The 27,033-nt window shown below is 34.0% G+C and overlaps 4 protein-coding genes across 4 annotated transcripts; all 4 read left to right on the top strand.

Moving 5' to 3' along the window:
- Nucleotides 1-17: 17 nt before the first annotated feature.
- On the top strand, nucleotides 18-9,690 carry gry (trafficking protein particle complex subunit 11 gry). Its single transcript, XM_080155500.1, has 12 exons — nucleotides 18-397; nucleotides 599-882; nucleotides 1,215-1,362; nucleotides 2,441-2,520; nucleotides 3,529-3,896; nucleotides 4,223-4,426; nucleotides 4,996-5,358; nucleotides 5,773-6,183; nucleotides 6,545-6,981; nucleotides 7,680-7,813; nucleotides 8,214-8,488; nucleotides 8,835-9,690. Exons 1-12 carry the CDS (start codon nucleotides 18-20, stop codon nucleotides 9,156-9,158), a joined length of 3,408 nt encoding a protein of 1,135 aa, XP_080011626.1. The 3' UTR covers nucleotides 9,159-9,690.
- A 471-nt stretch (nucleotides 9,691-10,161) lies between these two features.
- CstF50 (cleavage stimulation factor subunit 1 Cst50) lies at nucleotides 10,162-14,160 on the top strand. The gene is made up of 7 exons (XM_080158766.1): nucleotides 10,162-10,291; nucleotides 10,678-10,742; nucleotides 11,026-11,444; nucleotides 12,017-12,219; nucleotides 12,664-12,744; nucleotides 13,084-13,255; nucleotides 13,542-14,160. The coding sequence occupies exons 1-7, from the start codon at nucleotides 10,167-10,169 to the stop codon at nucleotides 13,848-13,850; spliced, it is 1,374 nt and encodes a 457-aa protein (XP_080014892.1). The 5' UTR covers nucleotides 10,162-10,166; the 3' UTR covers nucleotides 13,851-14,160.
- A 974-nt stretch (nucleotides 14,161-15,134) lies between these two features.
- LOC145318362 (speedy protein C-like) lies at nucleotides 15,135-23,549 on the top strand. The gene is made up of 9 exons (XM_080159658.1): nucleotides 15,135-15,219; nucleotides 16,100-16,157; nucleotides 17,886-17,957; nucleotides 18,490-18,571; nucleotides 18,993-19,064; nucleotides 19,638-19,836; nucleotides 21,912-21,971; nucleotides 22,713-22,849; nucleotides 23,212-23,549. The coding sequence occupies exons 1-9, from the start codon at nucleotides 15,160-15,162 to the stop codon at nucleotides 23,264-23,266; spliced, it is 795 nt and encodes a 264-aa protein (XP_080015784.1). The 5' UTR covers nucleotides 15,135-15,159; the 3' UTR covers nucleotides 23,267-23,549.
- Nucleotides 23,527-26,212, top strand: LOC145318363 (small ubiquitin-related modifier-like). Its single transcript, XM_080159659.1, has 5 exons — nucleotides 23,527-23,549; nucleotides 23,811-23,875; nucleotides 24,792-24,899; nucleotides 25,314-25,391; nucleotides 26,086-26,212. Exons 2-5 carry the CDS (start codon nucleotides 23,829-23,831, stop codon nucleotides 26,198-26,200), a joined length of 348 nt encoding a protein of 115 aa, XP_080015785.1. The 5' UTR covers nucleotides 23,527-23,549; nucleotides 23,811-23,828; the 3' UTR covers nucleotides 26,201-26,212.
- Nucleotides 26,213-27,033: the final 821 nt, after the last annotated feature.

Raw genomic sequence — 27,033 nt, 5'->3', positions numbered from 1 at the left:
TAAAGAAAAATATAAATATGGAAGAACTAGAAAGCTTTCCTCCTGAGATATTACGAAATCCTCAGCCGTTCATAGCCTTCCATGGCTTAGATGTAACGAAGGATATTCACAAAAAAATCTGGGAAGTTTTTACCCATACCCGTGGCAATGATAGGTATTCTCTGTACTTTAGTAATTTTACAGAGCTCGCCTTCCCACAACCCAAGCCATCAAAATCTTCGTATGAATGGTATGTAGCAAAGGGCGTGCTAAAGAAGGGTTGGATACAAAAGTATCAGAACGTGATTCCTTCGGTACTGGTGCTGTTTGGTGAACTAGACTGGACTGATCCCAATATTAATAAGAGAACTGAAGAGTTTGCAAGTCAGATACAGCTTATCAAAGAGGCCCTAAAAGGGATAATATTGCTTATTTACAAATTACAACAATAATATAAAACAAAATAATTTTTTAAGTGCCAAGTAAAAAAAAAATATTCTTTTATGAATGTTTTCCTAAGATTTTGGCAATGTCTCTTGCATTAATATGACTCAAACTTTCGATGTCTTCTATCTTAAATATTATTTGAAATGCCTTAGCAATATTTAAATATCACAGGTAGAGGCACCAAGATAGCTGTAATTTTAATCCAAAATGACAAGAGTTTAGGCGATTCAGAATCGGTAACCAATTTCTGCACCGAGTGTGAAATATCGCCCAGATCTCTATTCGTCATTGGACTCCAAGACTCCCTTCTGCCAACTGTAATGAGACTTGAAACTTCACTACACGAGTTGAGCCAAAATTTTTATCATTTGGAAATAAAAAATGTGCGAAGCCACAATGAGGCATTGAATAAGTCAACACACCTTCTGCTGATGGTCAGACATATGTTTAAAATAGGCAGGAATTAGTAGATAAGTAATATTATTAAAAGGGATTATTGTGGGATGAATATTAAACTAATTTAGCTACCTACTTATTAAGTGAAATGTATATATTCAGGGAGGGAGGGGACATAAGGCTGTTTATTACACTAGGCTTCAAAGTAGACACATCTTAATAGATACTGAAAAAAATGAATCTTTATATTTTGTCCTTTAAGATCTAGGCTTTTTATGAGTGAATGACGCTTAAGAATTTTGAACAATTATCGTTAAATAGATAACTTAGCTCAACATGTTGCGAATTGAACACACTTACAAAATTAATTTACTTACTATTCCTTGAAAAAGGTTACTTTAACGAGATGAAATCTGATTTGCATTCAGCCCAGAAGGCGTATCAGACATCATATGCTCTTCTATTGGAGGCAAAACTTACGGATTTCAACCTGAGTGAATATCGAACAGTTGCTGGTTATATTAGCTACAAGATCTGCAGGAAAGTGTTGAACATTATTTATATATAGAGATAACCTAGAGACAAACTAAATTAGCCAATAGGAAATACAAAAGGTACATTCAAGACATCTGATTGGAAGAAACATTTTACAGATCTTGGTACGTAAGGCATATTTTCTTTTTAATTTCGTTCGCATTTTGAGTCAGCTATTAAGGGGGGGGTTTTTAATGCAACCATCTCGTAATCAGTGAGCAAATGACACTTAGAATTCGAATTTCGATCTGAACTTTTGCATGAGTAATCCTTGGTAGGTCTATTTTCCCTAAATCGAACAAAAAGTGGGAAAAGTAACGGCTAGCGGCTCAGCCGTTCAGCCGTTTTTTGCCTATTTTCAGGGTAAATCCATCATCAATTACGTAGGAATCAACTTTTTAAAACATATTTTTGGTTTAATTCATGTTAAATGATAGCAATAACCAATTTTAAAACTTCTATTTAGTACCAACAGCTACCGTCTAGAACCGTTTGATAGCGTTTTGGAGTAGAAAAGAGTATTATGTTGAGAAAGGTTTCGTGACTAATTTGCAATATAGATATCAAACAAATGGCAAAACAGATGAGCCGCCAGCCGTTAGCCGTTACTTTTCCAACTTTTTGTTCGATTTAGGGAAAATAGATCTACCAAGGATTACTCATGCAAAATTATAGATGGAAATTCGAATTCTAAGTGCCATTTGCTCACTGATTACGAGATGGTTGCATTAAAAACCCCCCCTTTATCGCATATCTTAGAATAAAGCTTTTTAGGCAAGTTATTTCGTGTAAAAAAATCTCCCCTCGTATAATGTGAAGCATATGGCAAAACATACCTTTAGTAAGTTAGATATGAATAGTTGCATTTGTTAGGATAAAGTAAGCTTTCTAAAATTAAATCGTCGCAAATAATGTCGCCCGTGCATGTCTCGCATATAACAAAAGGTAAACAAAGGTTTTTGTTTGGAAAAAATCCATTTTTAAGTTTAATGAAAAATGGGGTCCGTTGGATCATCTTGATATACTATGTTTATTCCTAGAGCTTATCATAAAGTAATGATATTTTCAACATTTAATATATTAGACTGGCATTTAAGTTAAATCTGACTCGAGATGCAGTGGCTCAGTTTAGAAGACATATAGATAACTTTAAAGCTAGAACTGGTAAGATTTTAGATTATACAGTGTGTTTTTTTTAATGAGAACTTTTTTGAAAGCAATTTTAGTCCACTTATAGTTATCAGAATTTAATGATTAACGGCTTATTTTCTTCGTTTTTTATAATCATTTTTAGAACATCAAAAAAATATTGTAAGTTTTTATTTAAAAAGTACAGTAAAATCAAAAATTCAAAACTTAGATGTCAACATCTAAAAAAGGTTTTAGCGCATTTTTCTTAAGCTCAAATCTTCTACCCTTTGCAAGAAAAAAATTGGATTTTCAGTAGTCCACTTTGGGGGGCCAGTACTCCCTCCCTGGTTGAGATATGGCCTTCAAACTTTAATATGTTCTAGTACATGTCCCCAAAAGTATCTGTATTAATTTTAACCTCTGTATCTCAACTTTGAAGCGTTTTGCAGCCATTCTTGCAAAGGGTAGAAGATTTGAGCATGAGAAAAATGCGCTAAAACCATTTTTAGATGTTGACACCTAGGTTTTGAATTTTTTATTTTACTCTACTTTTTTAATAAAAACTGAAATATTTTATTGATGTTCTATAAATGGTTATAAAAAACGAAGAAAATGAGCCATTAATCATTAAATTCTGATAACTATAAGTGGGGTAAAATTGCTTTAAAAAAAGTTCTCATAAAAAAAACACACTGTATTATCACAGCAAAAATAATGCATTGTTCTAATAACACTTGACTTATTAATATTTAATAAAAGTCATCTTAGAAATATATAGTAAAGGGGTTTCTTTTTTATTTCTATCGCCTGTGACATTTGACAGTAAATAGTACTGATTCCCAATTAGTAAACACATTCACTTATTCGTTTGATTACAAACTTAAATAAAATATTTATAGACTGGTTCAATATTTCAACTAGTAATCTTAATTGCCAAAAGGGAAAATTTTGTTTATCATTTGAATGGCGAAGTATACCAAATCCCTTGTCTTTTAGAACCATGGGATAATTTCTCTTATCAGTTTACATATATTTTTCTAGGAGTTCCAGAACTCGGGTGGGAGCATGCAGCCTGGCAGGCACAACAAGCTGAAATGTTTGCCAACCTCTTTCTAGCCATGTCGAATGCTACAAATGGCCAACTATCAGTTGCCGCTGTACATGGTCAACACCCTGGAGTCCATTACCAGTTAGCTGCAGAATATGCTATATCAAGACGCAAGCTTGCGGAGGAAAAGTGTTCCCAGATCCAGTCCTATCCAAGTCAGGACCCCTTGCTGCAGGATACCATGTTTTATGGGCAGAGGGCCTGGCGGGCGGGCAAGATTGAAGCGGTTGACTTGCAGCGGGAGAAGGAAGGCATTGAGGCGCTGCAATATCGTGAAAGGACTAAAACTAAACATTGTCAGGTTAGATTTCATTAAATAAATAAATAAACATTAGATGCTCTCCCACTAAGTTTCTGTCGAGAACTGACCCCCCTCTTCCAATTTTGAAATGAATTGAAAAAGGGAACGTATATGTTTTTCTATTTCTTATCCCTGTGGCTCTAACCCAGCGGGTCCCATAATAGCGGAGTCTTATCCTTTCGAACCTACCCATTATAGACTAACATAAACTGAGCACTTTTAAGGGAAACACTACTCGTTTGTTATAGTTTAGTAATAAATTATTAAACGTGATAATAAAATTATGGTTTTGATCTATGATTTCTTATTTAGCTTATTTGAAATAGATTATCACACGTCTCCAAGAAGCGGCAATAGAACAGTTCAAGAATTTTAATTCCATGCGAATGATGAACAATGTTCAAGTACAGATGGCTGATGAACTTCTTATTGATCAAAAACATTCTAAAGCATTGAAATACTTGCTTGAATCATCTGAGATCTACCATCAGGAGGGTTGGAACACACTGGCCACTGCCTGCTTGCTCAAGGTTGGTCAATTTTATCAAGATTGTGTGTCCACTTTAGGGCGAGGGATTAGTTATTCATAGGTTCGCATTATAAACAGCCTTCCGCGGATGTAAATATGTACAATTTTAAGTTTAGAACTAGTTTGTTAGCCCTGAGATGCCTAAGGCACTGGTTAACAAAACCGGTTTTAATATACATGAATTTTCAATATAGCTTAGAACTGATATTGATCGGTTTCGAAGCCATACTGGAAAAATAAATAAGTTTAATAGAATTACTTGATTTTCTTCACATGGGGTTCTCTGCCGTGAAAATTAATTCAGAAATCAACAGGTTTTGAATTAACAGTTTGGTTTAATTCTGTTCCTTATATGTGTTGGGTTGATGTGTCACATTTTGAAACAAAACCTTAAAACAAATGAACTTGACAAAAAAGTTACGAAATAAAATGGCGGGAGTAGTGATCGTATATTTGCCGCCTCTTCTTTACACTTACACATTTTTATTCTTATATGTCAAGTTCAGGGATAGTGGCGTCCTCCCCTTTCTGTTAGATGCGTTAAAGCAAAAAATAGCAATTATTTTTTAGGCCATTAAATGTGCATTTCTTGTGGTGAACACCGAACAATATCTAAATCTTTGCCTGGCACTGATGAGCCAGGAATCTGAATGCAATGAAGCCGAAAAGACAAGAATCGAACAAAACTTTTATCTTGTACTGGAAGGAAAACCTCCTTTGCCGGAACCAAGTCTCACTTGTAAGAGTGAACGAGCCCTGGTGGGCCAAGCAACGAAGCTCTGGAAGGATAAGTTAGAATCTGGCGATGAAACTATAACAGTCCAGGTTCCAAAGTCATCGGCGCTTGATTTGTGCCCCGTGATGCCCAAAGATGCCCGTCTCGGAGAGAATATTAATATAATTTTACAAATGGTTAATTGCACTTCCAGGAACGTCATATGATGTAAATATTACTGTTATCTTTTCTCATATTAGGTGTAGTGTTCTATTATTGCGCATATAGTAAAATTTTCATCAAATCGATTGAAATAAACTGTCAAAATTTCAGTTAAAGAACATTGTTAGGATGGATCAAAGTAAAACACCTTCAATGAAAAAGGCAGAACTATGTTTTTAAAAATGCAACTCCAGTAACCTAAAAATTAAACTAGGGGGAAGGGAATTTTTTTTTGTCTTGGGCCCTTATCTCATGTGGGGTTTGTCGTATTCTTCCTCATATTTGCTGAAAAACTTTCCTGGTTTAATGTAAAACTCTCCTGAATCGATCTGGCCAGCCGTTTACGAGATCTTAACGGAGAGACGCTTAAACATACTGTTACTTCAGTATTTATGAATAATATGTAATAGAACGCAAAGCTCGACCTTAAAACATTATTTAACATATATGACTTAATTAACAGAACTCTGAATACAAACTGTGATATCGCATTCAACTTGGTTGCTTACAACACTCAGGGCAAAATTGAAAACCTTAAACTGGAGCCTGCATCAAAAGAAGTCTATGATCATGTACTGTGCATGCAGAATTCTGATGCAGCTGGACAAAAATTAACAATCAACGAGATCAACATAAGCCTTGAAATGGCGCCAAAACTTGTTTTTGTAAAAAGTGTGGATGGAGTGGCAAGTAATATTGTGCCCAGAGATTCTCAGTTGGATATTAAAATGGCCGCCAGAGCGCCAGCTCTGGTTGGAGAGTGGTTTGATTTGGAGCTGGAGATTTCTTCCAGAGAAAATGACGTTGCTACCAATATTGAGGTAAATATGTAATATTAAAAACTAGCGGCTACGCCCCTAGAGGCCTCTAAGAGCATTTAAAATGTTTTCTTTTCAATCTATATTAAGATCAGCTGTAAACCAAAAAATATTTTTTTTTGTGAATTTTCTTGGGAGGGTTAAAGTACCCTACCCCCAAAATAGCTATAAACCTTCTTAGGGCTCATGAGAAGCTACACTGCAAAGGAGAACCATATCAGTTCGGCGGTTAGCGATAACCTTTGGTACAGACAGACAGACATCCTGCTACTTTTAAATAAGTCTTCAATAATAAAATGAAACTACTTTTAAAAAACGAATATATATTTTTTTAATCTTGTTGATTATGGAGGGAAATATTCAGGTTTTATGCTGGCTGCGTGATGGAGGTGATCCACTGATCGCCGACACAACATGTCTGAGCACATTCCCTGGCTTCCCAACAACTCCAAGCACCCCTGGCGGATCCCAACCACTCCAACTGATCAAATCCTCCGTGACGCTTCACAGCCTGACACCCGGCGAGAGCAGCAAGCTTACATTCTACTTGAACGCCTCGACAATCGGGAACCGTGTGTTGTCATGCCAGCTGAGATACACCGGGCACGTGAATAATGTGGCAACCATGTCCAGCTGTGCAACCTTGTTCAACATAGATGTCATCCAGCCATTTACATTTTCATTTCTCCTTCACAACAAGATGTTGGCCGAGTCCAAAGTTGTCCATGTGGATGAAAACTTTTGCATTACTCCAAAGATTGAATGTGCCTCCCCGCATGAGCTTGTTGTCACTGAATCCAGGTAAAAAGTTGTATAATGATCTTTTGGTCCGTATCACATTGTTATAAATGGTTATTTACAATAGTTTAGTTTAATTGTTATAGAAAATATTAGGGTTGGCAATCCGGATCCGGGATCCGGAATCCGCCCAATTTTTGGGCCAATATTAGAATCCGAATCCGGATCCGGAATCCGTTTTTTAATAGCAGATTCCGGATTCAGAATTGGTAGGCTAAAATTAGCGTCTTGAGTTTTTTCTTTCAACTTCCCCTTTTTGAAGGCAAAGATTATCATCATTATATATAATATCTTTTAAAATCTGGTTCAATTCTCGGAAGTGAATTATAGAAAAAACCAAAAACATTAATTTTTAGGACATATGTAGCACTTAAATTTTTTAATTCCTTAAAAAGGCCTTTTAAAATATTGCCAGAATCCGGAATCCGAATCCGGAATCCGCCAAAAATAAGAATCCGGAATCCGCAAGGAATCCGCTACTTTTTTTGACGGATTCTTTTAAGAATCCGGAATCCGAATCCGGCCAAAAATTCAACAGATTGCCATCAGTAGAAAATATATATTAATACAAAACTGTTTATTTGCGAAAAATATGTAAATCAAAGCCTCTAGAATTGAAATTTGAAATATATATAACATGTTAAATTACAAACAAAAAATTCATAGGTAGGTAGGTATTTCTTAATATTTTAACATTTTAGACTTGAAACAAAGTTACCCGTGACCCTCTACCCCCCAACACATTCATTGGTAGGATCTGAAATATCACGGGCCTGTGTTATAAGCCAACTATTTCCTGCTACGGTTCATAAGTCAAATATCATCTCAATTTCAGGTAAACTTAATAGTTTTATTTACATCTCATGTTAATTGTTGTGACTTATTTCATATTAGGGAGTGTGGGCTGGGGCCATTGGCTTAAAATTTTACTGGTTCCCAAAGATTAAAAAAAACTATGTTTGAATCGTTGGCTTAAAACTTAGGAGACTATAAGCAAATCTTTAAAGGATATTTTCAAACCTTCAAGTTAAAACTTTTCCACCATTAATTTTAATCTACAGAGGTCTCTTCATTCGTAATACCTTTTTGTCTGTCCCCAAATATTATTTTAGATTTATTTTGCTTGTTGGCTAGAACTTTATTCTCGGGACAGTTGACTCACAAAAAGAATATAAGTATTCACCAATACTAACCTATCTATTGTAAACTTATTACATACAATCAAATTTTTTTAGATACTGACACAGTTAATCTGGGAAAGTTTTATCTCAAATGGAAACGTAAATCTTCAACCATTGAAAATGAGGTTTCTTTTGATATTGAAAGTGTGACTCTGGTCAACGGTCAGCTGGATCTAAGCTGTGAATTGCCCGGCTACGCTGTCTTGCGTAGACCTATCACTGTCACCTATGGTTTGGAGAATAAGACAGATGTGCTACAAGAATACGCCGTTACAATGGAGCCGTCAGATTCGTTTATGTTTTCTGGGCCTAAACAACTCAAGTTGAAGGTGACTTTTGATTGAAAACTTGTTATTTTAATGGACGTGGATATTACACTAATTATGTATTAAGATTTTTGTCTGAAGCTTATAAAAGATCTCGGTAACTATCTGAACCGATTTGGTTCTCCATATTAGAGAAGCTTCATAATATATAGGTCTTTGGGTGGTTTTAGGCTAATCTTTAAGTCGTGGAATGGTTTTAGGCTATTTTTTCCTCCTTTCTCTACCCCTTCGAAATCAAAGCCCCTAGATGCTAGGGGTGCATCCGCTAGTGCTTAGTATGATAAAAGTATATCAGGTTTTTCAATACAAAAAAAAATATAGGTATATACCTAATATATAACTTTTTTAGATATTTCCACGTGACAAGACGTTTATAAAATACCTTCTTCATCCCTTATTATCCGGCAACCTGTCACTACCCAAGATCCGTATAGTTCCTCTCACCAGAGCTGGGGTGCCTTCCATGGATAAAATTGGCATGCTGGAGGATCTGCTGTCACGCTCAGTGCCAACACACATATTTGTGTTGCCACAACACCGTTCTGTTGATAGTCAACAGTCAGCTGATCAAGTGGATGATTCTCAAGAAAGAGGAAGTTGTTATGAGTTGAAGGAAACTGTTGTTGTTCAAAATCTTGGCTTTACTAAACAAACTGTTAAAACTAATGCTTAAACTTTGTTTTTACTTCAGCATATTTCAGAAAGAGAGGGACAATGAGTTGTTTACTACACTAGTCCCCAAAGTTTTATATTAACGTTTTCTTATTCGTTGACTTAACAACTTTGGAGACTTCTAATGAATTTTGATTGCTTGGTTTACTAAGTTGAATGTCTAAACGTTTCAACCACTAATATTAATGCCCAGAAGGGGTAATTTTGTGTATCATCATTGGAAATTTACATCAATTTATCGGTCATTGTCCTATCCCTTTAGATCCCTGATATTCAGTCCAATATTCTGCATTACAATTATCGAAATTAAAAAGATTTAATTAAATATTTTGCTTTATTTTGAATGTATTTTCTTTATTTATCTACTAATTCTAACGCATTTAAAGCTAAGAAAATTTTGCTAGTCTTTATTTTTGAAAAAATGTGATTTTTTGTGATTTTATGAATAAAATGAAATAATTGTAAAAAATGAACATCCATTATCGTATTTTAAATTAAATAGTGTTGTTTTGAGTAAATTAAGTCACGTGCAGCCTGCAGGTAACGAATTTGGTCAATTCTGATCAGTCATGGGAATCAGATACAGGTCCTAATATGACCTTAATCAATACCTTGAAAGTAGGAACAAATTCTTTATTTGTACGAGACAAAACTTATTTCGGTTACTCTGTATCAACACTTTAATATTCTAATAGCATGGATGAATTGAGACCTTTTTGAAGTTAGGAATGGCATCGCATCGTATTATAAACAGCTTTCCGTGGATATTAAAGTACAATTATAATATTAAAACCAGTTTTTCTTAGCCCCGAGATGCCGAAGGCACGGGCTAAAAAAATGGTTTTCATCTTATGATTGTACATTTTTGTATTAGATGAAAACTGGATATAATACGATGCTACAGATAATTTTTCAGTATAGCTGAGAACATGTTCTAATCCACTGGATATCAAAAGGTTTCAAAGCGATACTGGAAGAACTATGAAAATGCTTTTTAACAAAATTTCAGATGAATAATTATGGAGTGATAAACCCTGTTGCACCAGGGCAACCTGGCAATGGCAATGCGGCAGTCTCAAATTTGACAATTGGATTGCCAGAAAATATTGTCAAAACCAGAGACCTGCTTTATAGGAACACATAGAATTATATTCATTAAAATTGAAGCAATATTTTTTAAAAGGACTACTCACAAATTTAAAACTTAATATGTTAGTTCTACTGTATTGTATTAGAAATCAGTATTTCAATAATCCGATTGGTAACGATTAAAAAGTTGCTATGCTTTCTAAATTGTACCTAACTGTTGTAGGAATCATCATGCAAAGTTTGAAATATATAGGACTATTCTAACATTCCCAAATTAACGGAAAAATGTAACCCTTACGGATGGACGGACCGACCCTTATTAAAGAAAAGCTTCGCTTTTAAAACAAGTGAAGGTTCGGGATAAATATGTAGTACAAACTAAGCGTTTTTTTCCTGACAAATCAATTTTTTAATTCTATGTGTGTAAATAGACTGATAATATCACAGCTGTTTTACGATGGCTATCAACAAGTAGCTGTCACACTTTCAAATATGGGTAAGTTTATTATCTTTCCTAGTTAAGTTTAATTTAGACATTCGATATTTACCTAGGTTTATTTTAATCACTATTTTGTCAATATTTGATTGTTTCAATAAAGAATTGCCAAAAATTTTGTGTTTTTATTCTTCCTTCTTAATTAATAGAATAAATGGTTGATAAAAATATTTGTATTTTTCTACTTTATCTAATAAATAAATATAAGATTAATGTTGTTTTTTTCTTTTTCTTTCTTGATAAGAATAGGTCAATTTTAAATGATAGAAACCTGTTTTTATAGTACACACAGACCCCCCGTGTCCTCCATCTGACAGATTAATGCATGTTGTCACCCTCGGGCTGGAGTCAGAATCTGTCTCCAAGCATCGGACACAGAACAAGACTGAGCGTGAGCTGGGGCCGGGACTTGACCTCGAGTTCGAAACCGAAATGCAGAGCCAGGCGCCCGAGCCGGCACAGTATGAAACTGTTTATGTAACTGCACACAAAGGCCCCTGCAGGGCTGGAGCCTTCAGTCCTGACGGCCAGCTGTGCGCTACTGGCAGCCAGGATGCTAGCATTAAAATTCTGGATGTGGATAGGATGTTGGCCAAGTCGAGCCAGGAAAATAAGAACCAGCAGGCGCAGCAACAGGCCGCAGGTGTACAGGCAGACCAAGCTCAGCATCCAGTCATTAGGACTTTATATGATCATCTTGAGGTGAATATTAATATTTTCAGTATTTATTAAATCACAAAATGACATTCGATAAACAAGAAAATTTTTGCTATTTTTCTCTGTAATTTTCATTTTATACATCTAAATAATATTTGTTATTTTTCGAGTCATTTTGTGTTAAAACAATGATTATTGTTCACAATTCATTTTGTATTATGTTTTTAAAAATATATGTGTTACTAAAAATGGTCTTTTTAAGGTTTGTAATACAAGTTACCGTGGATAGTTGTTAGTTTTTTTTTATCATTTTCTTCCGAATTTTATGACTACATACATAATATATAACATAAAGATTATTTTGAAAAATCAAAAGTTTTTGTCAAATTTTGTTTGTTTAATTAAAGTAAATGTTTATATTTTTTAAATACTCCTAGACTGTTTAAGTTGAAGATCTGAAAATTCAGTTAATTTGAAGTGCTATCGTTTCAGTGTAGAAAGTTTGAATGTAAATAATAAATGAAATATACTATTTAATTAATAGTGTTCTTTATTTTATGAAGAAAACAAACCTATAAAGCCCCAAAACTTTTTAATGAAATATTTTTATATTTTAGGAGGTGAGCTGTCTAGAATTCCACCCAAAAGAGCCCATACTCGCGTCCGGTTCCAGAGATCTTACAATAAAGCTGTTCGACTACAGTAAGGCCTCTGTGAAGAAGGCGTTCCGAACCATGTCGGATGCGTCACCACTCACCTGTTTAAACTTTCATCCGAGCGGAGATTTTCTGGTCGCCGGTACCGTCTCGCCAGTCCTAAGGCAAGCGATATGTTTGTGTTTACTTTCTTACTTTTGCAGACACAGTCTTGCAATAGTTATTTATCGCATCGTATTATAAACAGCTTTTCGCGGATATAAAATTTTCAATTAAAAGATTAGAATTAGGTTTGTTAGCCCCGATGTGCCGATGGCACGGGCTAACAAGACTTGTTGTAATATTATGATTGTACGTATTTTTATTTGTAGAAAACTTGATATAATACCGAATGATACGTGATTTTTCAGTGTGGCTCAGAACCGGTTCTTGTCCACCGGATATTAATCGGTTTTGAAGCCATACTTCAAAAAAAATATTTTATATCTCAATGGTAATTGTAATAGGTCACTAGGATCTGTTGCAACCTGCACCTTTGGGTTTGTCTGTCTGTTCGTTTGTACATTTTTATTCTAAGTATTTAACTAATTTATATTATACTTATTTAGGATATATGATGTAAACACAGCCCAATGTTTTATTTCCGCCATACCCTCTCACCATCACACCAAACCCATCAACTCTGTAAAGTAAGTTTCAGATCATGGAAAGAAAACTGCATTTTATAGACTAGCGGCACGCCCCTAGAGACATATAGTGGCATGTGAGTAAAAGGAGGGAGGGATGAAGTCCACACTCCACTTTAGATTTTAGTCCTAAATAGCAAAGTAAAGAATTTTTAGGGGTTGCCTTTTTGTGACGATTTCTCTACGGAGCTGTCCCAATAGGCTAGGGGCAAAGAAACTATTCTTATCAAAATCGGAAGAGAAAAAATTTTGCTTTTAATTTAACTGAGTAACGTGGTTACAGTCAGACAGACATTTCGGAAAAGTGTAAACGCATAACGTAACATAACATAACTATTTTAGGTGGTCAAACGATGGAAGACACCTTGTTTCAGCCTCGGAAGATGGCAGTATAAAAATCTGGGATGCAGTATCCAACCGGTGTGTATCAACATTCCTGCAGGCACATGACGGCTCAGATGTGTGCTCCGTTAATTTCTCAAGAAATGGAAAATATGTCCTTTCGTCTGGCAAGGTAAAGTAATTTTTAAGCCTTATGAAAAAAAGGCATGTAGTTTTCACTTCTTTCACCAATCAAAATTATTTTTAATACTTTCTCGTCATTTGTCCTTTGGTCCTTGACACATTTGAATGTTACTGGGATGTCTGTGTCTACTTGGTATGTCTTTACATAAAAGGACAGTCTTCTTTTTTCATTTCCAAGAGGCATCAGTATTCATAAAAAAATAATCTTATTTTAATCTTTATTCTTTAGTTAACCAACTCATTATTAAATATTTCTTAACATTTTTAATTTTAAGGATTCATTGGTTAAACTGTGGGAGTTGTCTACGTCACGTTGTCTGATAGCCTACACCGGAGCCGGCACCACTGGCAAACAAATGTTGTCCGCCCAAGCAATATTCAACTACACGGAGGACTATGTCATGTTCCCGGACGAGGCCACGACCTCACTGTGCTGCTGGGACTCGAGGAACGCAAGCAGAAAGCAGCTGCTGAACCTGGGCCACCAAGGCAGTGTCCGCCAGATTGTCCACTCGCCAACCAATGCTGCTTTTCTTACCTGTTCAGATGATATGCGAGCAAGATATTGGGTTAAACGAGCTTAAGTTTTTGTTTGTTCGTAATATGTTTTTTTTTTTGCATTCTACCCACAAAAGATATTGTTGAATATTGATCTCGTTGCATAAAATGACTTCATACCTACTTTTAATAAGGTAAAATCTTAATAAAAATTCTGCAAATACAACTAAAATCTAAAATATTTTCACAATTGAATAGTAGCTATTCAAATAGTATTGCAATTTATTATCCAATCGATTGTAATATTCTAATCAATTTTTGTCGATAAGATATATTTTTGTTAAAACATAACCATGTAATGTAATCATGTACTATAAATGCATTTTGTTACTTAAACTTGTTTTTTATTCAGTTAATTGTTTTAAACGGTTGTAATCGAAACTAAAAATATATCCTATATTATTCAAATATTTTAGGAGTGCGCTATGAAATTTTAAAATTATTGGAGAATGATTGATAACATCAAATGAGGTTCAGATAGTTGTAGCAGTAAGAAATACAACAGTGCTATTTATTTCAACCTTTGCAGATGAATAACCATATGAAAGTCCCTCCAGAGCAAGTTATGTTAATAAGCTTCGCTAGTTTATTAACAACGTTATTCTCGTTACAACACAGTTCATCACTTTTAATTTTAAGTTGGAAATTTTTAACCTTGACCATATAGCTAAGCAAGATGTGTAGATTTCAACTAGAAAATGCAAGAAAATTAAATTTTAACGAAAATTATGTTTGAAAATATCAGAGTTCAAATTTTATTCCGATGGAGATTACACTTATTCATGATAAAACCATCCTGTTATTGATTTAATTTTTAATGCTAAATTTACATGACCTTAGCGAAGCAATCGATAAAGATGAACATGAATTTATTCCCTTGAGGAATAGGATTGCTTTTATGAAGAACTTTACATAGACAGGAAATAAAATAGATTTTCCAATAATGTAACTGATGGCTTGACTTTATCATAATTGTTAAATCTACCTAACAATATGTAGATTTTGTATCCATTTAGAAAGTTAAAACGTACACATAGTATTTATTATGAACATGTTGCCAAAGACCAGGGCAAACAAAACTGGTATTAATTTTAATTTTCTGATTTTCATTCTATTACTTGTGCAAAATTGTCTATGATACGATACGACACATGTTTTTTTAATTTGCTCAGAACTGGTTCTAACCTGGCGGATATTATTTGGTTTTGAATACATACTGGAAAGCCAATTTCAAGGTGTTCCCATTCACGTTTAAAGATACACATATCAATGTACTGTAGTCTGCTACTAACAATAAATGTAAATATTTGGATTTAGGAACGTTTAGACAATAAAATGCCCAGCCATGTCAGCTTTTTTCGAGGACTTGCTACCAAACTATCCAACAAGTGTTCAGTAAGTAATCACTATCACATGATTTGATATGGTTCTAAAGATGCCCGGACTGCCGGAGTAGTCAGCCGTTTCATATTTAAACTAAATTTAAAATATGATAAAAATAGGAAAATCTTTTTTCTAAGAAAAATATACAAACATTTTTGGAGATGATTTTTATTTTTATGGGAAAAAAACTGAAGTAGCGGGTTTCGTCGTATTTTAACAGTAGCATGTGATAGATTATTTTAGGTATGATTAGGTAAATGTAAATGACAGCCCCGGAAGGGCTAGAAATAGGAGAAAGGCTACTGTGAAAACACGACGAAACCCGTTACTTTGTTTTCTTTCCATGATCCATGAACTTGAACATAAATTAAATAGTTTTTGCCTCATCCTATAACTGATTACTAAAGAAATTGAGCTTGGAGATAAATATAGGGTTTTTTATCAGTGGCGCGCACACCTGAAAATTTCGACACCTCCCTTAAACCAACATCGAGAGTGGTTTAATACAGACAATATGAGGGGTGTTAATATTAAGCAAAAGGGGTTGGACACACCTCTCTAAACTACCTATCATACTCAAAAGTTTAAAAAGCGACTTAGTACTAATAATTTTTTTTCACCCCTCTCCCCCCCCCTTAGATCTAAGGATGCACCCCCTTTCTGCCTCTGGTTTCCATTAAAACCTAAATTGTTTATGTAAAGCTAGCTTATACCTAATTAATTCGGGAAAAAATCACGAAACCTACACGTGATTTTCGGCTGCCTTTGGGGGGCAACAAATAGTAAAATGATAACCTTTTTATCTGCTACCCAAATATTATTTTATTAGATTTAATTCGCTTGTTGGCTATGCCTTATTCTTGACATAAAGCCATCTACAAACATTTTTTAGTCAATGAAAGAAAAATGCGCAAGTATGATGACTGATGAACAACAGCAAATTGGAAGCGGTAAGTACTAGTGATGGCAATCCGTCAAATTTTTGGGCGGATTCCGGATTCTTAAAAGAATCCGTCAAAAACAAATGGCGGATTCCGGAAAAATTAAAGTTCTTGGTGTTCTCTATAATTCACTTTCGATAATCGAACCAGATTTTAAAAGATTATGTAATGATGATAATCTTTGCCTTCAAAAAGAGGCAGTTGAAAGAAAAAATCCAAGACGCTAATTAAAGCCTACCAATTAAGAATCCGGAATCCGAATTAAAAAACGGATTTCGGATTCAAATTCCAAAATTGGCCCCAAAATTGGGCGGATTCCGGATCCGGATTGCCAACCCTAGTAAGTACCATATGATATAGCAGTAAAGATCCCCTTTAGTTTGTCAGGGAAGTAGGGTACATTGGACTGCAAATTAAACTGGTACCCGAAGTTTTATAATCATATTTTATTCGCTGGGTCAAAAACTTTGGTACTTTTAGTTTATAGTACAATTGATACCTCGCTTGTAGTGCAACTTCAACGCGCCATAGACCGTATTTAGCCAGGGAATTTTGGGAAATTGAGCTGTTAATTACACTAGTCCCCAAAGTTTTATAATACCGTCTACTTATCCGTTGGCTTAAAAAAGGGGGTCTATTATTTATTTTTTATTGGTTGGTTCATTAACATAATTTTTTAAGCTCTTACGCGATTAATGTACATCAAATAAAAGCACTGTAAGGGGGGGGGGGGAGTTTTGACACATTTGCGTAAACAGGGAGTATAGGCTTTATCTTTGGACTGAGAGGATAGGTTATTAGGGATAAAATCATTCTTATATGATGAATTTTCCCAAGTTTTAAGATTTTTTGGATAGGCCTCCAAGTTCAGGAGCTCCAGGCCTCCAGGTCCTCTCTGTACAGGTAAAAATTAAAAAAAAAAATTTTTTTTGAAGAGTTAGAAGTCAACCTATGAAACAAAATATGCATATTTTTGAATGTTATTCACATATTTGAAGAAAAAAATGCATATTTTGTTTCATAAGTTGACTTCTGCCTCTTCAAAAAAAAATTTTTTTTTTTCATTTTTACCTGTACAGAGACCGCCTGGAGGCCTGGAGCTCCGGAACCTGGAGGCCTATCCAAAAAATCTTAAAACTTGGGAAAATTCATCATATAAGAATGATTTTATCCCTAATAACCTATCCTCTCAGTCCAAAGATAAAGCCTATACTCCCTGTTTACGCAAATGTGTCAAAACTTCCCCCCCCCCCTTATTTTAGTTAAAATTCATTTATTCTAATGGATATATTAGTACTTGGATCTTAAACCATATTTTCTTTAATAAAAAGAAACTTGCAGCTGGCTTAAACGACTTCATTTCCCTTACCCTCCTACTGGACGTTTGAACTTCCCAATAAACGAGTACCATGGTAGCAACAATTGACGACAATTTTTCCCATGTCATGATATCGACGTACATTCTACATTCATTTTTATTCGTCTATTTATTAGACTTTCGATATTAAGGACGCAAACTTGTTTTGAATATGTAAAAAAAACAAATTAAAATATGCTTGCAATTTTATTTTAGATAAAGGCGGTCATTTTTTTCGCGTATTTTCCGTAAATTGGTGCAACTGTTTAGTCAAATGCTCTTTTTAAGTCAAATTGTTTTTAATAAGAGCATTTGACTAAACGGTTGCCCACAACTTTACGGAAAATACGCGTAAAAATGACCCCTTGTCTAATTTATAGATGAGATGGATGTAAATCATAATTCTCGGCCCGTGAGGAAATTAAAAGTATCCACGGAGTATAAACAATCAGGTAGACAAAATTGATACAGGTGACGCCCCCAGATAGAGAAAGTGTTCATTACACTAGTCCCCAAAGTTTTTAATCAACGTTTTCTTATTCGTTGGCTTAACAACTTTGGGGACTTGAGTGTATTTTGAATGGTTGAAATTTGACCAAAAAAATTTGTTTTCAATAAACAGAAAAAAGATGTAAAGAAGGCTCAGAATCTTGTAAATCCTTCAGGTTTCTAAAAAGTTGATTTATGGAGGTCGTTGCAGCTTATACCAACAATGAAATTAATTCTGAAAAAGTCACGAAACCTATACGTGTTTTTTAGCTGTCGTTGGGGGCAAAACATCGTAAAATTGACGACCTCTCCATTTGCCCCCCAAATATTATTTTATATTTATTTCGCTTGTTGGTTATACCTTATTCCTGAGTTCGTTTGCCCTATAAATCTAATTTTGCTTCATAGAACACTAAATTAGGCGTGTAAACTGTTTAATCCAATTTTGGATTGATTTTATATTCACTTTACAGTGCATAGTAAATATTATTTTAGGAAATACAATGGCAAAAAGAAAAATCTGGCTACGTAAGACAGCTCCACTAATATTTAATGTATCAGAACTGAATGCGTTCAGGTTTAATAGATTTTTATTTGCTTTTTTATCTTATTTGTTTTTGTGACCAATATTCTTTACAAGCATTACTGTATGTCTGTCATCTTCATTTTCCATTTGAATGGTCTATGCACGAATTGGAAACAAAAGCAAAAAAACTGAATGCAGAGACAAAGTGTCTCGGCTGCAGTCGTTTTCTTACTGGTGACTGGTGGAAAATCAGATTTTTGTTAAAGAAGTAAAAAATCAGCATGCTTAAAATGGACGTATAGATTTTCTGGTAACGATTATAGAGTTGCTACGCTTTCTAAATTGTACCTAACCGACCCTAATTATAGAAATGCTTAGAGTTTATAAATATCACATTATTATTTATCTGTCTTTTTAAATTGTGCTGTTGGAGGTAATCGTCTTTGTTAATTTAGTTTTCTTTTATCGCCAGGAATTTGCTAGTTAACAGTGAACGGATAAGACTCTTTCTAGAAAAGGACTCTTGCTTTATGCTTGCTGACAGGTATTAATATTAAATCTTAACATTTTGGATATATTTAAGAATAGTTATTTATCGCATCGTTTTATAGACAGCTTTTCACAGAAATTAAAATGAAAAATTATAAGACTATAAGATTAAAACAAGTTTCAAGGCCCGGGCTAACAAAACTGGCATTAATTTTAGGATTTTTTTTTTAATATTTGTGAAAAATTGTCTGTTATTGTCAGGGATAAATTTTCGTGAAAATTGTCTGTAATACGATGCTATGCAGTATTTCAGTACAGCTGAGAACCGGTTCTAATCCAGCGGATATTTATCAGTAAGTATACCCCTAAGGGTAAAGGAAATGAGATTGCCATGTTTCCCCTATTACCTCTACTCTCTGCTGTTCATGTGTGTGTAACTCTTTTTCGAAGCAGTTTATAGTGCCTATAAAAAATGACGTCATTCAATGCAAATGACTAAAGATAGGCCAGTATACATTTTACTATTGGTCAATTATAATGTATACTAACATTGGTCATTTGTATTTTATGACGTCATTGTTTAAAGGCATTATAAACTGCTTCCATTTTACATTAATTTTTTGTCAAGGTATTTGCTTGCTTCTGTTTTGATCTACATGAAACGTGCCCAGCTTGATGTGAGCCATTACACAGAATATAATTTCTTTGTGTGTCTCTACATTGCCCATGACTTCTTCGAGGATATATCAGAGACAAAGTGGGATATCCTGCCCTGGGCTCTGCAGACTGACTGGTACAATATCAAGTCTCAATTCTACCAAAGGAAGGTAAGAATGGCCTCGAAACCGATTTATATCCGCTGGATCATAACCGGTTCTCAGCCATACTGAAAAATTATGCATAGCATCGTATTATAGACAATTTTCCAAGAAAATTTACATAAAAAAACCTGTTTTTTATCTTAATTTTTCATTTTCAAATCCACAAAAAGCTTTTTATAATACGATGCCATAAATAACTATTCACTTTTATCATCGCTCAAAACTCAATAAAATTACATTGAAACATAAACATTCACATTATTTTGATATAAGGGGGGGGTGCGTAATGACATCTATTCTTAATCCGTGAGCAAAATGGTCTAAATATTGAGCTAGACCCTTCAAATTTGGTATATAAGCCTAGTCCTATAGGTATTATATCTAAATGGCAAAAAAATCCAAAATTTTTTTTTTTTAGGTTAGGTTAGGTAAGAAAAACCCTGCGGAAATGGGGTTTTTAGGCTTTTTTTGTCTATATTGAAGTGGAAACTTACCTTAAATTGTGTTTTCTTAGGGTTTTAACTTAAATACACTGTGTCTATTCATAAGGACATTATTTAAGATGATTCAGCAAGTTGGGGATCGACCCCAGGGGGCTAGGTGGGTGGCCCGCAAGGGTTAAGTGCATTTTTTCCAATATAAATGTTGTGACACATCAAATTATAGGTTTTCTAGGTCAAGGAACTCATATTCAGAGCTAAAATAAGCATTAGACTAATCTGAAGCTAGCCCCAGCGGGCTAGGTTGGTGGCCCGCAGGGGTTAAGTGCATTTTTTCCAATATATATCTTGTTATATATCAAAATATAGGTTTTTTAGGTCAAGGAACTCAAATTCTGAGCGAAAATTAGCATTAGACTAACCCCCCCGGGCTAGGTTGGTTTTCTGCACTGCTTAAGAGCATTTACCTAACCTAACCTAGAAACTTACATATATTTTTACAGGTTTTTTTCTTGAATAAACTGTGTCTATTAATGAGGACTTTATTTAAGATGACCTAAAAAATTTATAATTTGATTATCACAACATATATATTGGAAAAAATGCACTTAACCCCTGCGGGCCACCCACCTAGCCCGCTGGGGTCGGTCTTCGACTTGCTAGATCATCTTAAATAAAGTCTTCATTAATAGACACAGTTTATTCAAGAAAAAAACCTGTAAAAATATAAGTAAGTTTCTAGGTTAGGTTAGGTAAATGCTCTTAAGCCCTGCAGAAAACCAACCTAGCCCGGGGGGGTTAGTCTAATGCTAATTTTCGCTCAGAATTTGAGTTCCTTGACCTAAAAAACCTATATTTTGATATATAACAAGATATATATTGGAAAAAATGCACTTAACCCCTGCGGGCCACCAACCTAGCCCGCTGGGGCTAGCTTCAGATTAGTCTAATGCTTATTTTAGCTCTGAATATGAGTTCCTTGACCTAAAAAACCTATAATTTGATGTGTCACAACATGTATATTGGAAAAAATGCACTTAACCATTGCGGGCCACCCACCTAGCCCCCTGGGGTCGATCCCCAACTTGCTGAATCATCTTAAATAATGTCCTTATGAATAGACACAGTGTATTTAAGTTAAAACCCTAAGAAAACACAATTTAAGGTAAGTTTCCACATCAAAATAGACCAAAAAAAGCCTAAAAACCCCATTTCCGCAGGGTTTTTCTTACCTAACCTAACCATAAAACAAAAAATTTTGGATTTTTTTGCCATTTAGATGTAATACCTATAGGACTAGGCTTATATACCAAGTTTGAAGGGTCTAGCTAAATATTTAGACCATTTTGCTCACGGATTACGAATAAATGTCATTACGCCCCCCCCCCCCCCCCCCTTTACATAAAAAAACCTGTTTTTTATCTTAATTTTTCATTTTCAAATCCACAAAAAGCTTTTTATAATACGATGCCATAAATAACTATTCACTTTTATCATCTCTCAAAACTCAATAAAATTACATTGAAACATAAACATTCACATTATTTTAATATAATTCTAATCGTATATAAAACCATAGAAAGATATGTATGTTAAAATTAATAGTTAATTTTTATAGCCCTAAAGGTAATTTTTTTATAGATAGAAATATTGACAAGAATGAATATGGAGCTAAATGTCACAATTACACAGGCTAGACAGGTCAGAGAAAAAAATATTTCAATTGAGTTGTGACATGTGGATCAGGAATCTAACGAATGGCCGATAAATTGATGTACATTGTACTGTACATATCCAATAACATTACACAAAATTACTCCTTTTGTAGCGTAAAATTGGTGGTTGAAAGGTTTGAACACTTAATAAACCAACTAATCAATATTTACCCCTTCTGTAGATTACAATTAGTAGTTGAAACGTTTGGACCCCTTAATGAACCAACCTATCCAAATTTAATAAAAGTCCCCAAAGTTGTTAAGCCAACGAATAAGAAAACGTTATTAAAACTTTGGGGATAGTGTAACAAACAACCCATTGTCCCCGTTCTCTGCATGTGGTTAATTTATAAAGAGATAAATAATAAATTGACTTCTCTTTCCATTTTTGACAAGAAATATGATCTCTCTATGAATTTATTAATGGGGCTAGAGGTAAAGGAAATATAGGCATAATAGAAAATATGTTTAAGTCCAGTCCAGTCCAGTTCCTAATTTAACATAAATGATGTTCAAAGCCTATAGGACAGATTTTGGATCATGGAAAGAAAACGGAGAAGGGGGTTTCATCGTATATTTACTGTAGCCTCTGCGGGTGGCTCTAACCCTGCGGAGCAATAATTAACATTATAAAAGCTTATCAATATCTACTGTCAAAATACGAAAACCGATACTTAGTTTTCTTTCCATGATCCCAGATTTTTTGTTTTGATTCAAGTTCAAATAGGTGTTTGCAATGCTCAAATGTGAAGTGCTGAATGCCAGGATTAGACACGAGAGCCATGGTGGTATCTGGGATACTGAATATGAGGATCAGAAGGTTGTTGTGCCCAATCCTACAGATCCAAAGGGTGCCTGTCATAAGTATGTATTTTTAACATGGTGTGGCTACCAAAAATAGATGTTTTCTAACTTTAAAAACTAGCTGATCATGCCAAGCAAGATTTTTTCTTGTATCGTTTGACAACCTTATCGCTTTGTATCATCTAATTTTCCTATTCATGCTACAATACAACAAGGTACTTTATTTTAAGCGAAGCATCTATATAATCAAGTCCTAGAAATGTATGTATGTTACAATTTTGTTTAGACTTATACATTTATATTCTGCTTATTCAGTTCTGACACTGTACATTTACAAGTGTTTATGTTCGTTTGCCCTACCGTTTCAGAGCTTTGCTTTTATGGATGTTGTTTTCAAATGATATAATATGGTATTATTGTAGGTGTAAAGACATGAAGGATTCTGATATTTTCTGTGAACTAGATGATGAAATCTGAGAGCTGTGCCATAGGCTTACTATTGATTGCTGTTTTTTTTAAACCAAAACATTCCTATTTTTTTTTAAATTTTAATGTTATTGATATCTTGTTATATTGTATCTCTTATCATAATGTGATATTTTAAATATGTTATTGTATTTCATTTGTTTTGATGTAACTTTCCTAAATTAATGTAATTTCATATTGATAATGTATATTTTTTTATTGTATTGGAACCTAAACTAAATTTGATTTGTTTTCAGATACCATCACAGAATTGTAAAGGAATATAACTAAATAAGTTGAGTTGTCTGAATTGCAGACGAAATAAAATAGGGTTTTAAAGTTTAAAATAGATTTGTATTACATATTTTTTTATATTTAAATGAGAATTCAAGTAATAACTCGCGATCTAGAACATATCCAATACCAAAAGGCGAAGTATTTTTAAAAGCAATAGAAACTAGCCTTTTATAGTAATCATTTAATCAAAGTATTGATTGACAGCTGTATTTCGTTTCCTAAATTATTTTTGTTTTCAATGAGACAAATATTTTTTTAGTCATATAAGGTCATTAAAATGGCTGAATTTCTGGATACAAAGACTGGACTCATGGTCAAACAGGAAAATTTTCATTTATACTTTAGGATATTTTTGCATGAAAAAATGCAGATCCTTTTTATTTAACCTACTAAAGCATGATAGAAATAAAAGTTGTCACTCGTCAACTACCCAGTAAATACAACCTTTCCTTCAGATTTAGACCTTTAAGTAAAGCTGTTCTAGATATTTTAATATACAGGGCACCCCTGCAGACACACACCAACATAAATAATACTTCATTTTTCTTGTAGGCATCACAGCGTAATAAAACAAGGATGACAACATCCATATGTAGCGAAGCTCACAAACATTGGATGTACATCCAGAATAAATGAACTATACAGTAGCTTCTTAAAAAATAAACAATAAAATCACGAAACCTTCTAACATTAATAACGTGAAATTCTAGATATCGATCTAGCAACTCAACCAATGAGCAAATCTTAATGAAACTCTGTGGGAAATGTAAAATGTGAACTCATTTAATCCCTAAAATTTCAGCTGCCTATCTGTAATGGGAGTAAAGAAAATCATAAAAACTTAAAAATCTAGGAATCGAACTAGCACCCAAACCAATAAGCATATTTCAATGAATCTCGAGAAAATCATAAAAACACAAATTAATAACAGACGGTTATCTTAAATATGTTGAAACAACAAAAAAAGTTTCTGTTGAACATTTTGAATTACAGAGTAGATTTGGGCTCATGGAAAGAAAATAATGTAGCGGGTTTCGTCGTATTTTCATATTAGCTTTTCTCCAATTTCTAGTCCCTGCGGGGTGCTCTAACTCTTCGGGGCAATCATTAACATTTACCTAACCTATAATGACTTATCAGAAGTTACTATAAATAACCCGCTTCTTTGTTTTCTTTCCATGATCCTAGAATTGTTACTAAAGAGTTGTCTGTAAAAAATGAATGTTTACTGTAATCAGGATCGTAATGATGGCTCGAACTCACCAGCACCAACCCCAGCAGCGGCTACACCATCAAACCAGACCATTGAAATCAAGATTGAGTTCAATGAAAACTTGGTTGCGTACAAGTAGGATTTTTTACAAATTAACATTTAATTTTACAAAAACAAAAGTGAAGCATTGAAAAGTGTCATGTGTGACGTCATAAAATACGTCTAAAATGGGGGTATGAGAGAAGTGGGAAAGGAAACCTCCTTAAAAAAAGAGGAATTAAGATGTATTTTTATGACGTCATACATGACACTTTCCAGCGCTTCATAAAAGTTAATTTATAGTGCTTAGAGTATAGCTTTTATAGATTTTGGTCAGCCCATTCGTTCGTAATGTGATAGGTCTTAACCAGGGCCGTCCAAGGGGGCTAATTGCCAACCTCAAACCCTTTGAAAAACCCCAAAAAGATGGAAATTTGCGCACTTTTTTTTTAAATCAGAAAAATATTTTACACTTTAAAAACCCAAAAATAATTTATATATTGATATTAGGTTAAAGATGACAACCCCAATGAAAAAGCTGATGAACATATTCTACGAAAGGAACCATATCAAACCTGGAATGGTCAGGTACAGCTTTGTTTATTGTCTTTCTTAACCCTTATAGATTCAACAGGGAACAAATACTGACTGAGAGGGAGTGGAAATTGGGCGGATTATTCCATTAGTCCCCAAAGTTTTATAATAACGTTTTTTTATGCGTTGCCTTAACAACTTTGGGGACTTTTACTGAACTCAACTATGATTAGTTGTTCTATTCAGTTGAGTATTTAAATGTTTCAATCACTAATTGTAATCTACAAAAGGGTTAATTTTGTGTATCATTGAGGATCTGCATCAATTTATCGGCCATTGACTTATCACTTTAGATCCCTGGAACAAATATAACTCCTGGACCATGAATTAGATGCTTTATTTTTGAGAAGAATCGAATCTTTTCTAAAGTATTTGGCTTGCGAAGCTTTGATTTTTTCCGTTTGTCTTTCTTTTCCTAACTCTCCTGAAGTGAGCAAAGTTACTCAATTTTTCGTATATCCTTATTCAACAAGTGGCCGCGTTCCAAGCATCTTTGAGCTCGCTATTTGAAGGAGTAAGGAAAGTAGGAAAACAACCCAAACTTAGATATAAATATTTAATAGCTTAAAACCATCCAGGGACCTATCAGTTTCCACTTGATCGGTTCAGTAGTTATCAAAATCTTAAGCTACAGACAAATATAACTTACTACTTTATGCAATAGGATATATATTTGTATTTATATTAGGTTTCTGTTTGATGGAAGAAGGGTACATGGAGACGATACTCCAAATGAACTGAATCTAGAGGATGGAGATGTTATCAATGTTTATGGAGAACAATTAGGTGGTCAACTCTGCTAATCTCCAGGGAGGGAAAGGACATTGGACTGTTAATTACACTAGCCCCCAAAATTTTATAATAACGTTTCTAGTATGGCTTCGAAACCGATAAATATCCGCTGGATTAGAACCGGTTCTCATCCATACTAAAAAGTTATGTGTAGCATCGTATCATTTCCAGTTTTCTACGAATAATCATTAATCTTATAATTGTACATTTTTATATCCGCGTAAAGCTTTATTTTTATACGATGCGATAAATTACTATTTCTTGTTTTTCGGCTCAACAACTTTAGGGACTATTTTGAATTTTTGAAAGTTTCAATCACTTATTGTAATCTACAGATGGGATATTATCATAGGGGATGTATATCAATTTATCGGCCAATGTCTTATCCCTTTAGAACCCTGGATAATCCCGATGTTGAGCAATTTAGTAACAAGCACAGATCAGAGAAGATGGAACTTTGTTCGTTTTATATTTTTGGATATTCTTATTTCATTATTTTAAATCAATTTGTTTTCAAAATATGTATTAATTTTAACAATCGAATCAGTTTTTTAATATTTATTAAAATTCTCAAGAGAAAAAAACGTTTGGCAATTTAAATAAAATTTCGTAGGTATAAAATATAAAGATTCGCGTTGATCCATAAATATTTTTTTTGGTTGAAAATTAATGTGATATTAATAATTTATGTATCTATAACTTAAATAATATGAAAATTCTTAGACTCTGTTGTAATAATAATATTGAAAATTATATTATGCTATATAGGTATATGAACTATAAATACCAATGAATTTTAATCGATCAATATAATGAATTTTTTTGTATAATCTGTGACTGTTAC

This window comes from Acartia tonsa, chromosome 4 (assembly GCF_053477335.1).
Source record: "Acartia tonsa isolate MP-2025a chromosome 4, ASM5347733v1, whole genome shotgun sequence".
Taxonomy (NCBI): Eukaryota; Metazoa; Arthropoda; class Copepoda; order Calanoida; family Acartiidae; genus Acartia; species Acartia tonsa.
The sequence above is the reverse complement of the archived record's forward strand: the minus strand, read 5'-3'. Positions and strand labels throughout refer to the sequence as shown.

Excerpts from the sequence above, each read along its gene's own strand:
- LOC145318362 (XM_080159658.1), top strand. The coding sequence starts at position 15,160 with ATGCCCAGCCATGTCAGCTTTTTTCGAGGACTTGCTACCAAACTATCC. Across the intron at positions 18,572-18,992 it reads TCAGAACTGAATGCGTTCAG|GAATTTGCTAGTTAACAGTG; the intron begins GTTTAATAGATT and ends TTTTATCGCCAG. Across the intron at positions 21,972-22,712 it reads CAATTACACAGGCTAGACAG|GTGTTTGCAATGCTCAAATG; the intron begins GTCAGAGAAAAA and ends AAGTTCAAATAG.
- gry (XM_080155500.1), top strand. The coding sequence starts at position 18 with ATGGAAGAACTAGAAAGCTTTCCTCCTGAGATATTACGAAATCCTCAG. Across the intron at positions 6,184-6,544 it reads ACGTTGCTACCAATATTGAG|GTTTTATGCTGGCTGCGTGA; the intron begins GTAAATATGTAA and ends GGAAATATTCAG. Across the intron at positions 8,489-8,834 it reads CTAAACAACTCAAGTTGAAG|ATATTTCCACGTGACAAGAC; the intron begins GTGACTTTTGAT and ends TAACTTTTTTAG.
- CstF50 (XM_080158766.1), top strand. The coding sequence starts at position 10,167 with ATGAATAATTATGGAGTGATAAACCCTGTTGCACCAGGGCAACCTGGC. Across the intron at positions 12,745-13,083 it reads AAACCCATCAACTCTGTAAA|GTGGTCAAACGATGGAAGAC; the intron begins GTAAGTTTCAGA and ends TAACTATTTTAG. Across the intron at positions 13,256-13,541 it reads ATGTCCTTTCGTCTGGCAAG|GATTCATTGGTTAAACTGTG; the intron begins GTAAAGTAATTT and ends TTTAATTTTAAG.
- LOC145318363 (XM_080159659.1), top strand. The coding sequence starts at position 23,829 with ATGGCTGAATTTCTGGATACAAAGACTGGACTCATGGTCAAACAGGA. Across the intron at positions 23,876-24,791 it reads GGACTCATGGTCAAACAGGA|TCGTAATGATGGCTCGAACT; the intron begins AAATTTTCATTT and ends CTGTAATCAGGA. Across the intron at positions 25,392-26,085 it reads ATCAAACCTGGAATGGTCAG|GTTTCTGTTTGATGGAAGAA; the intron begins GTACAGCTTTGT and ends TATTTATATTAG.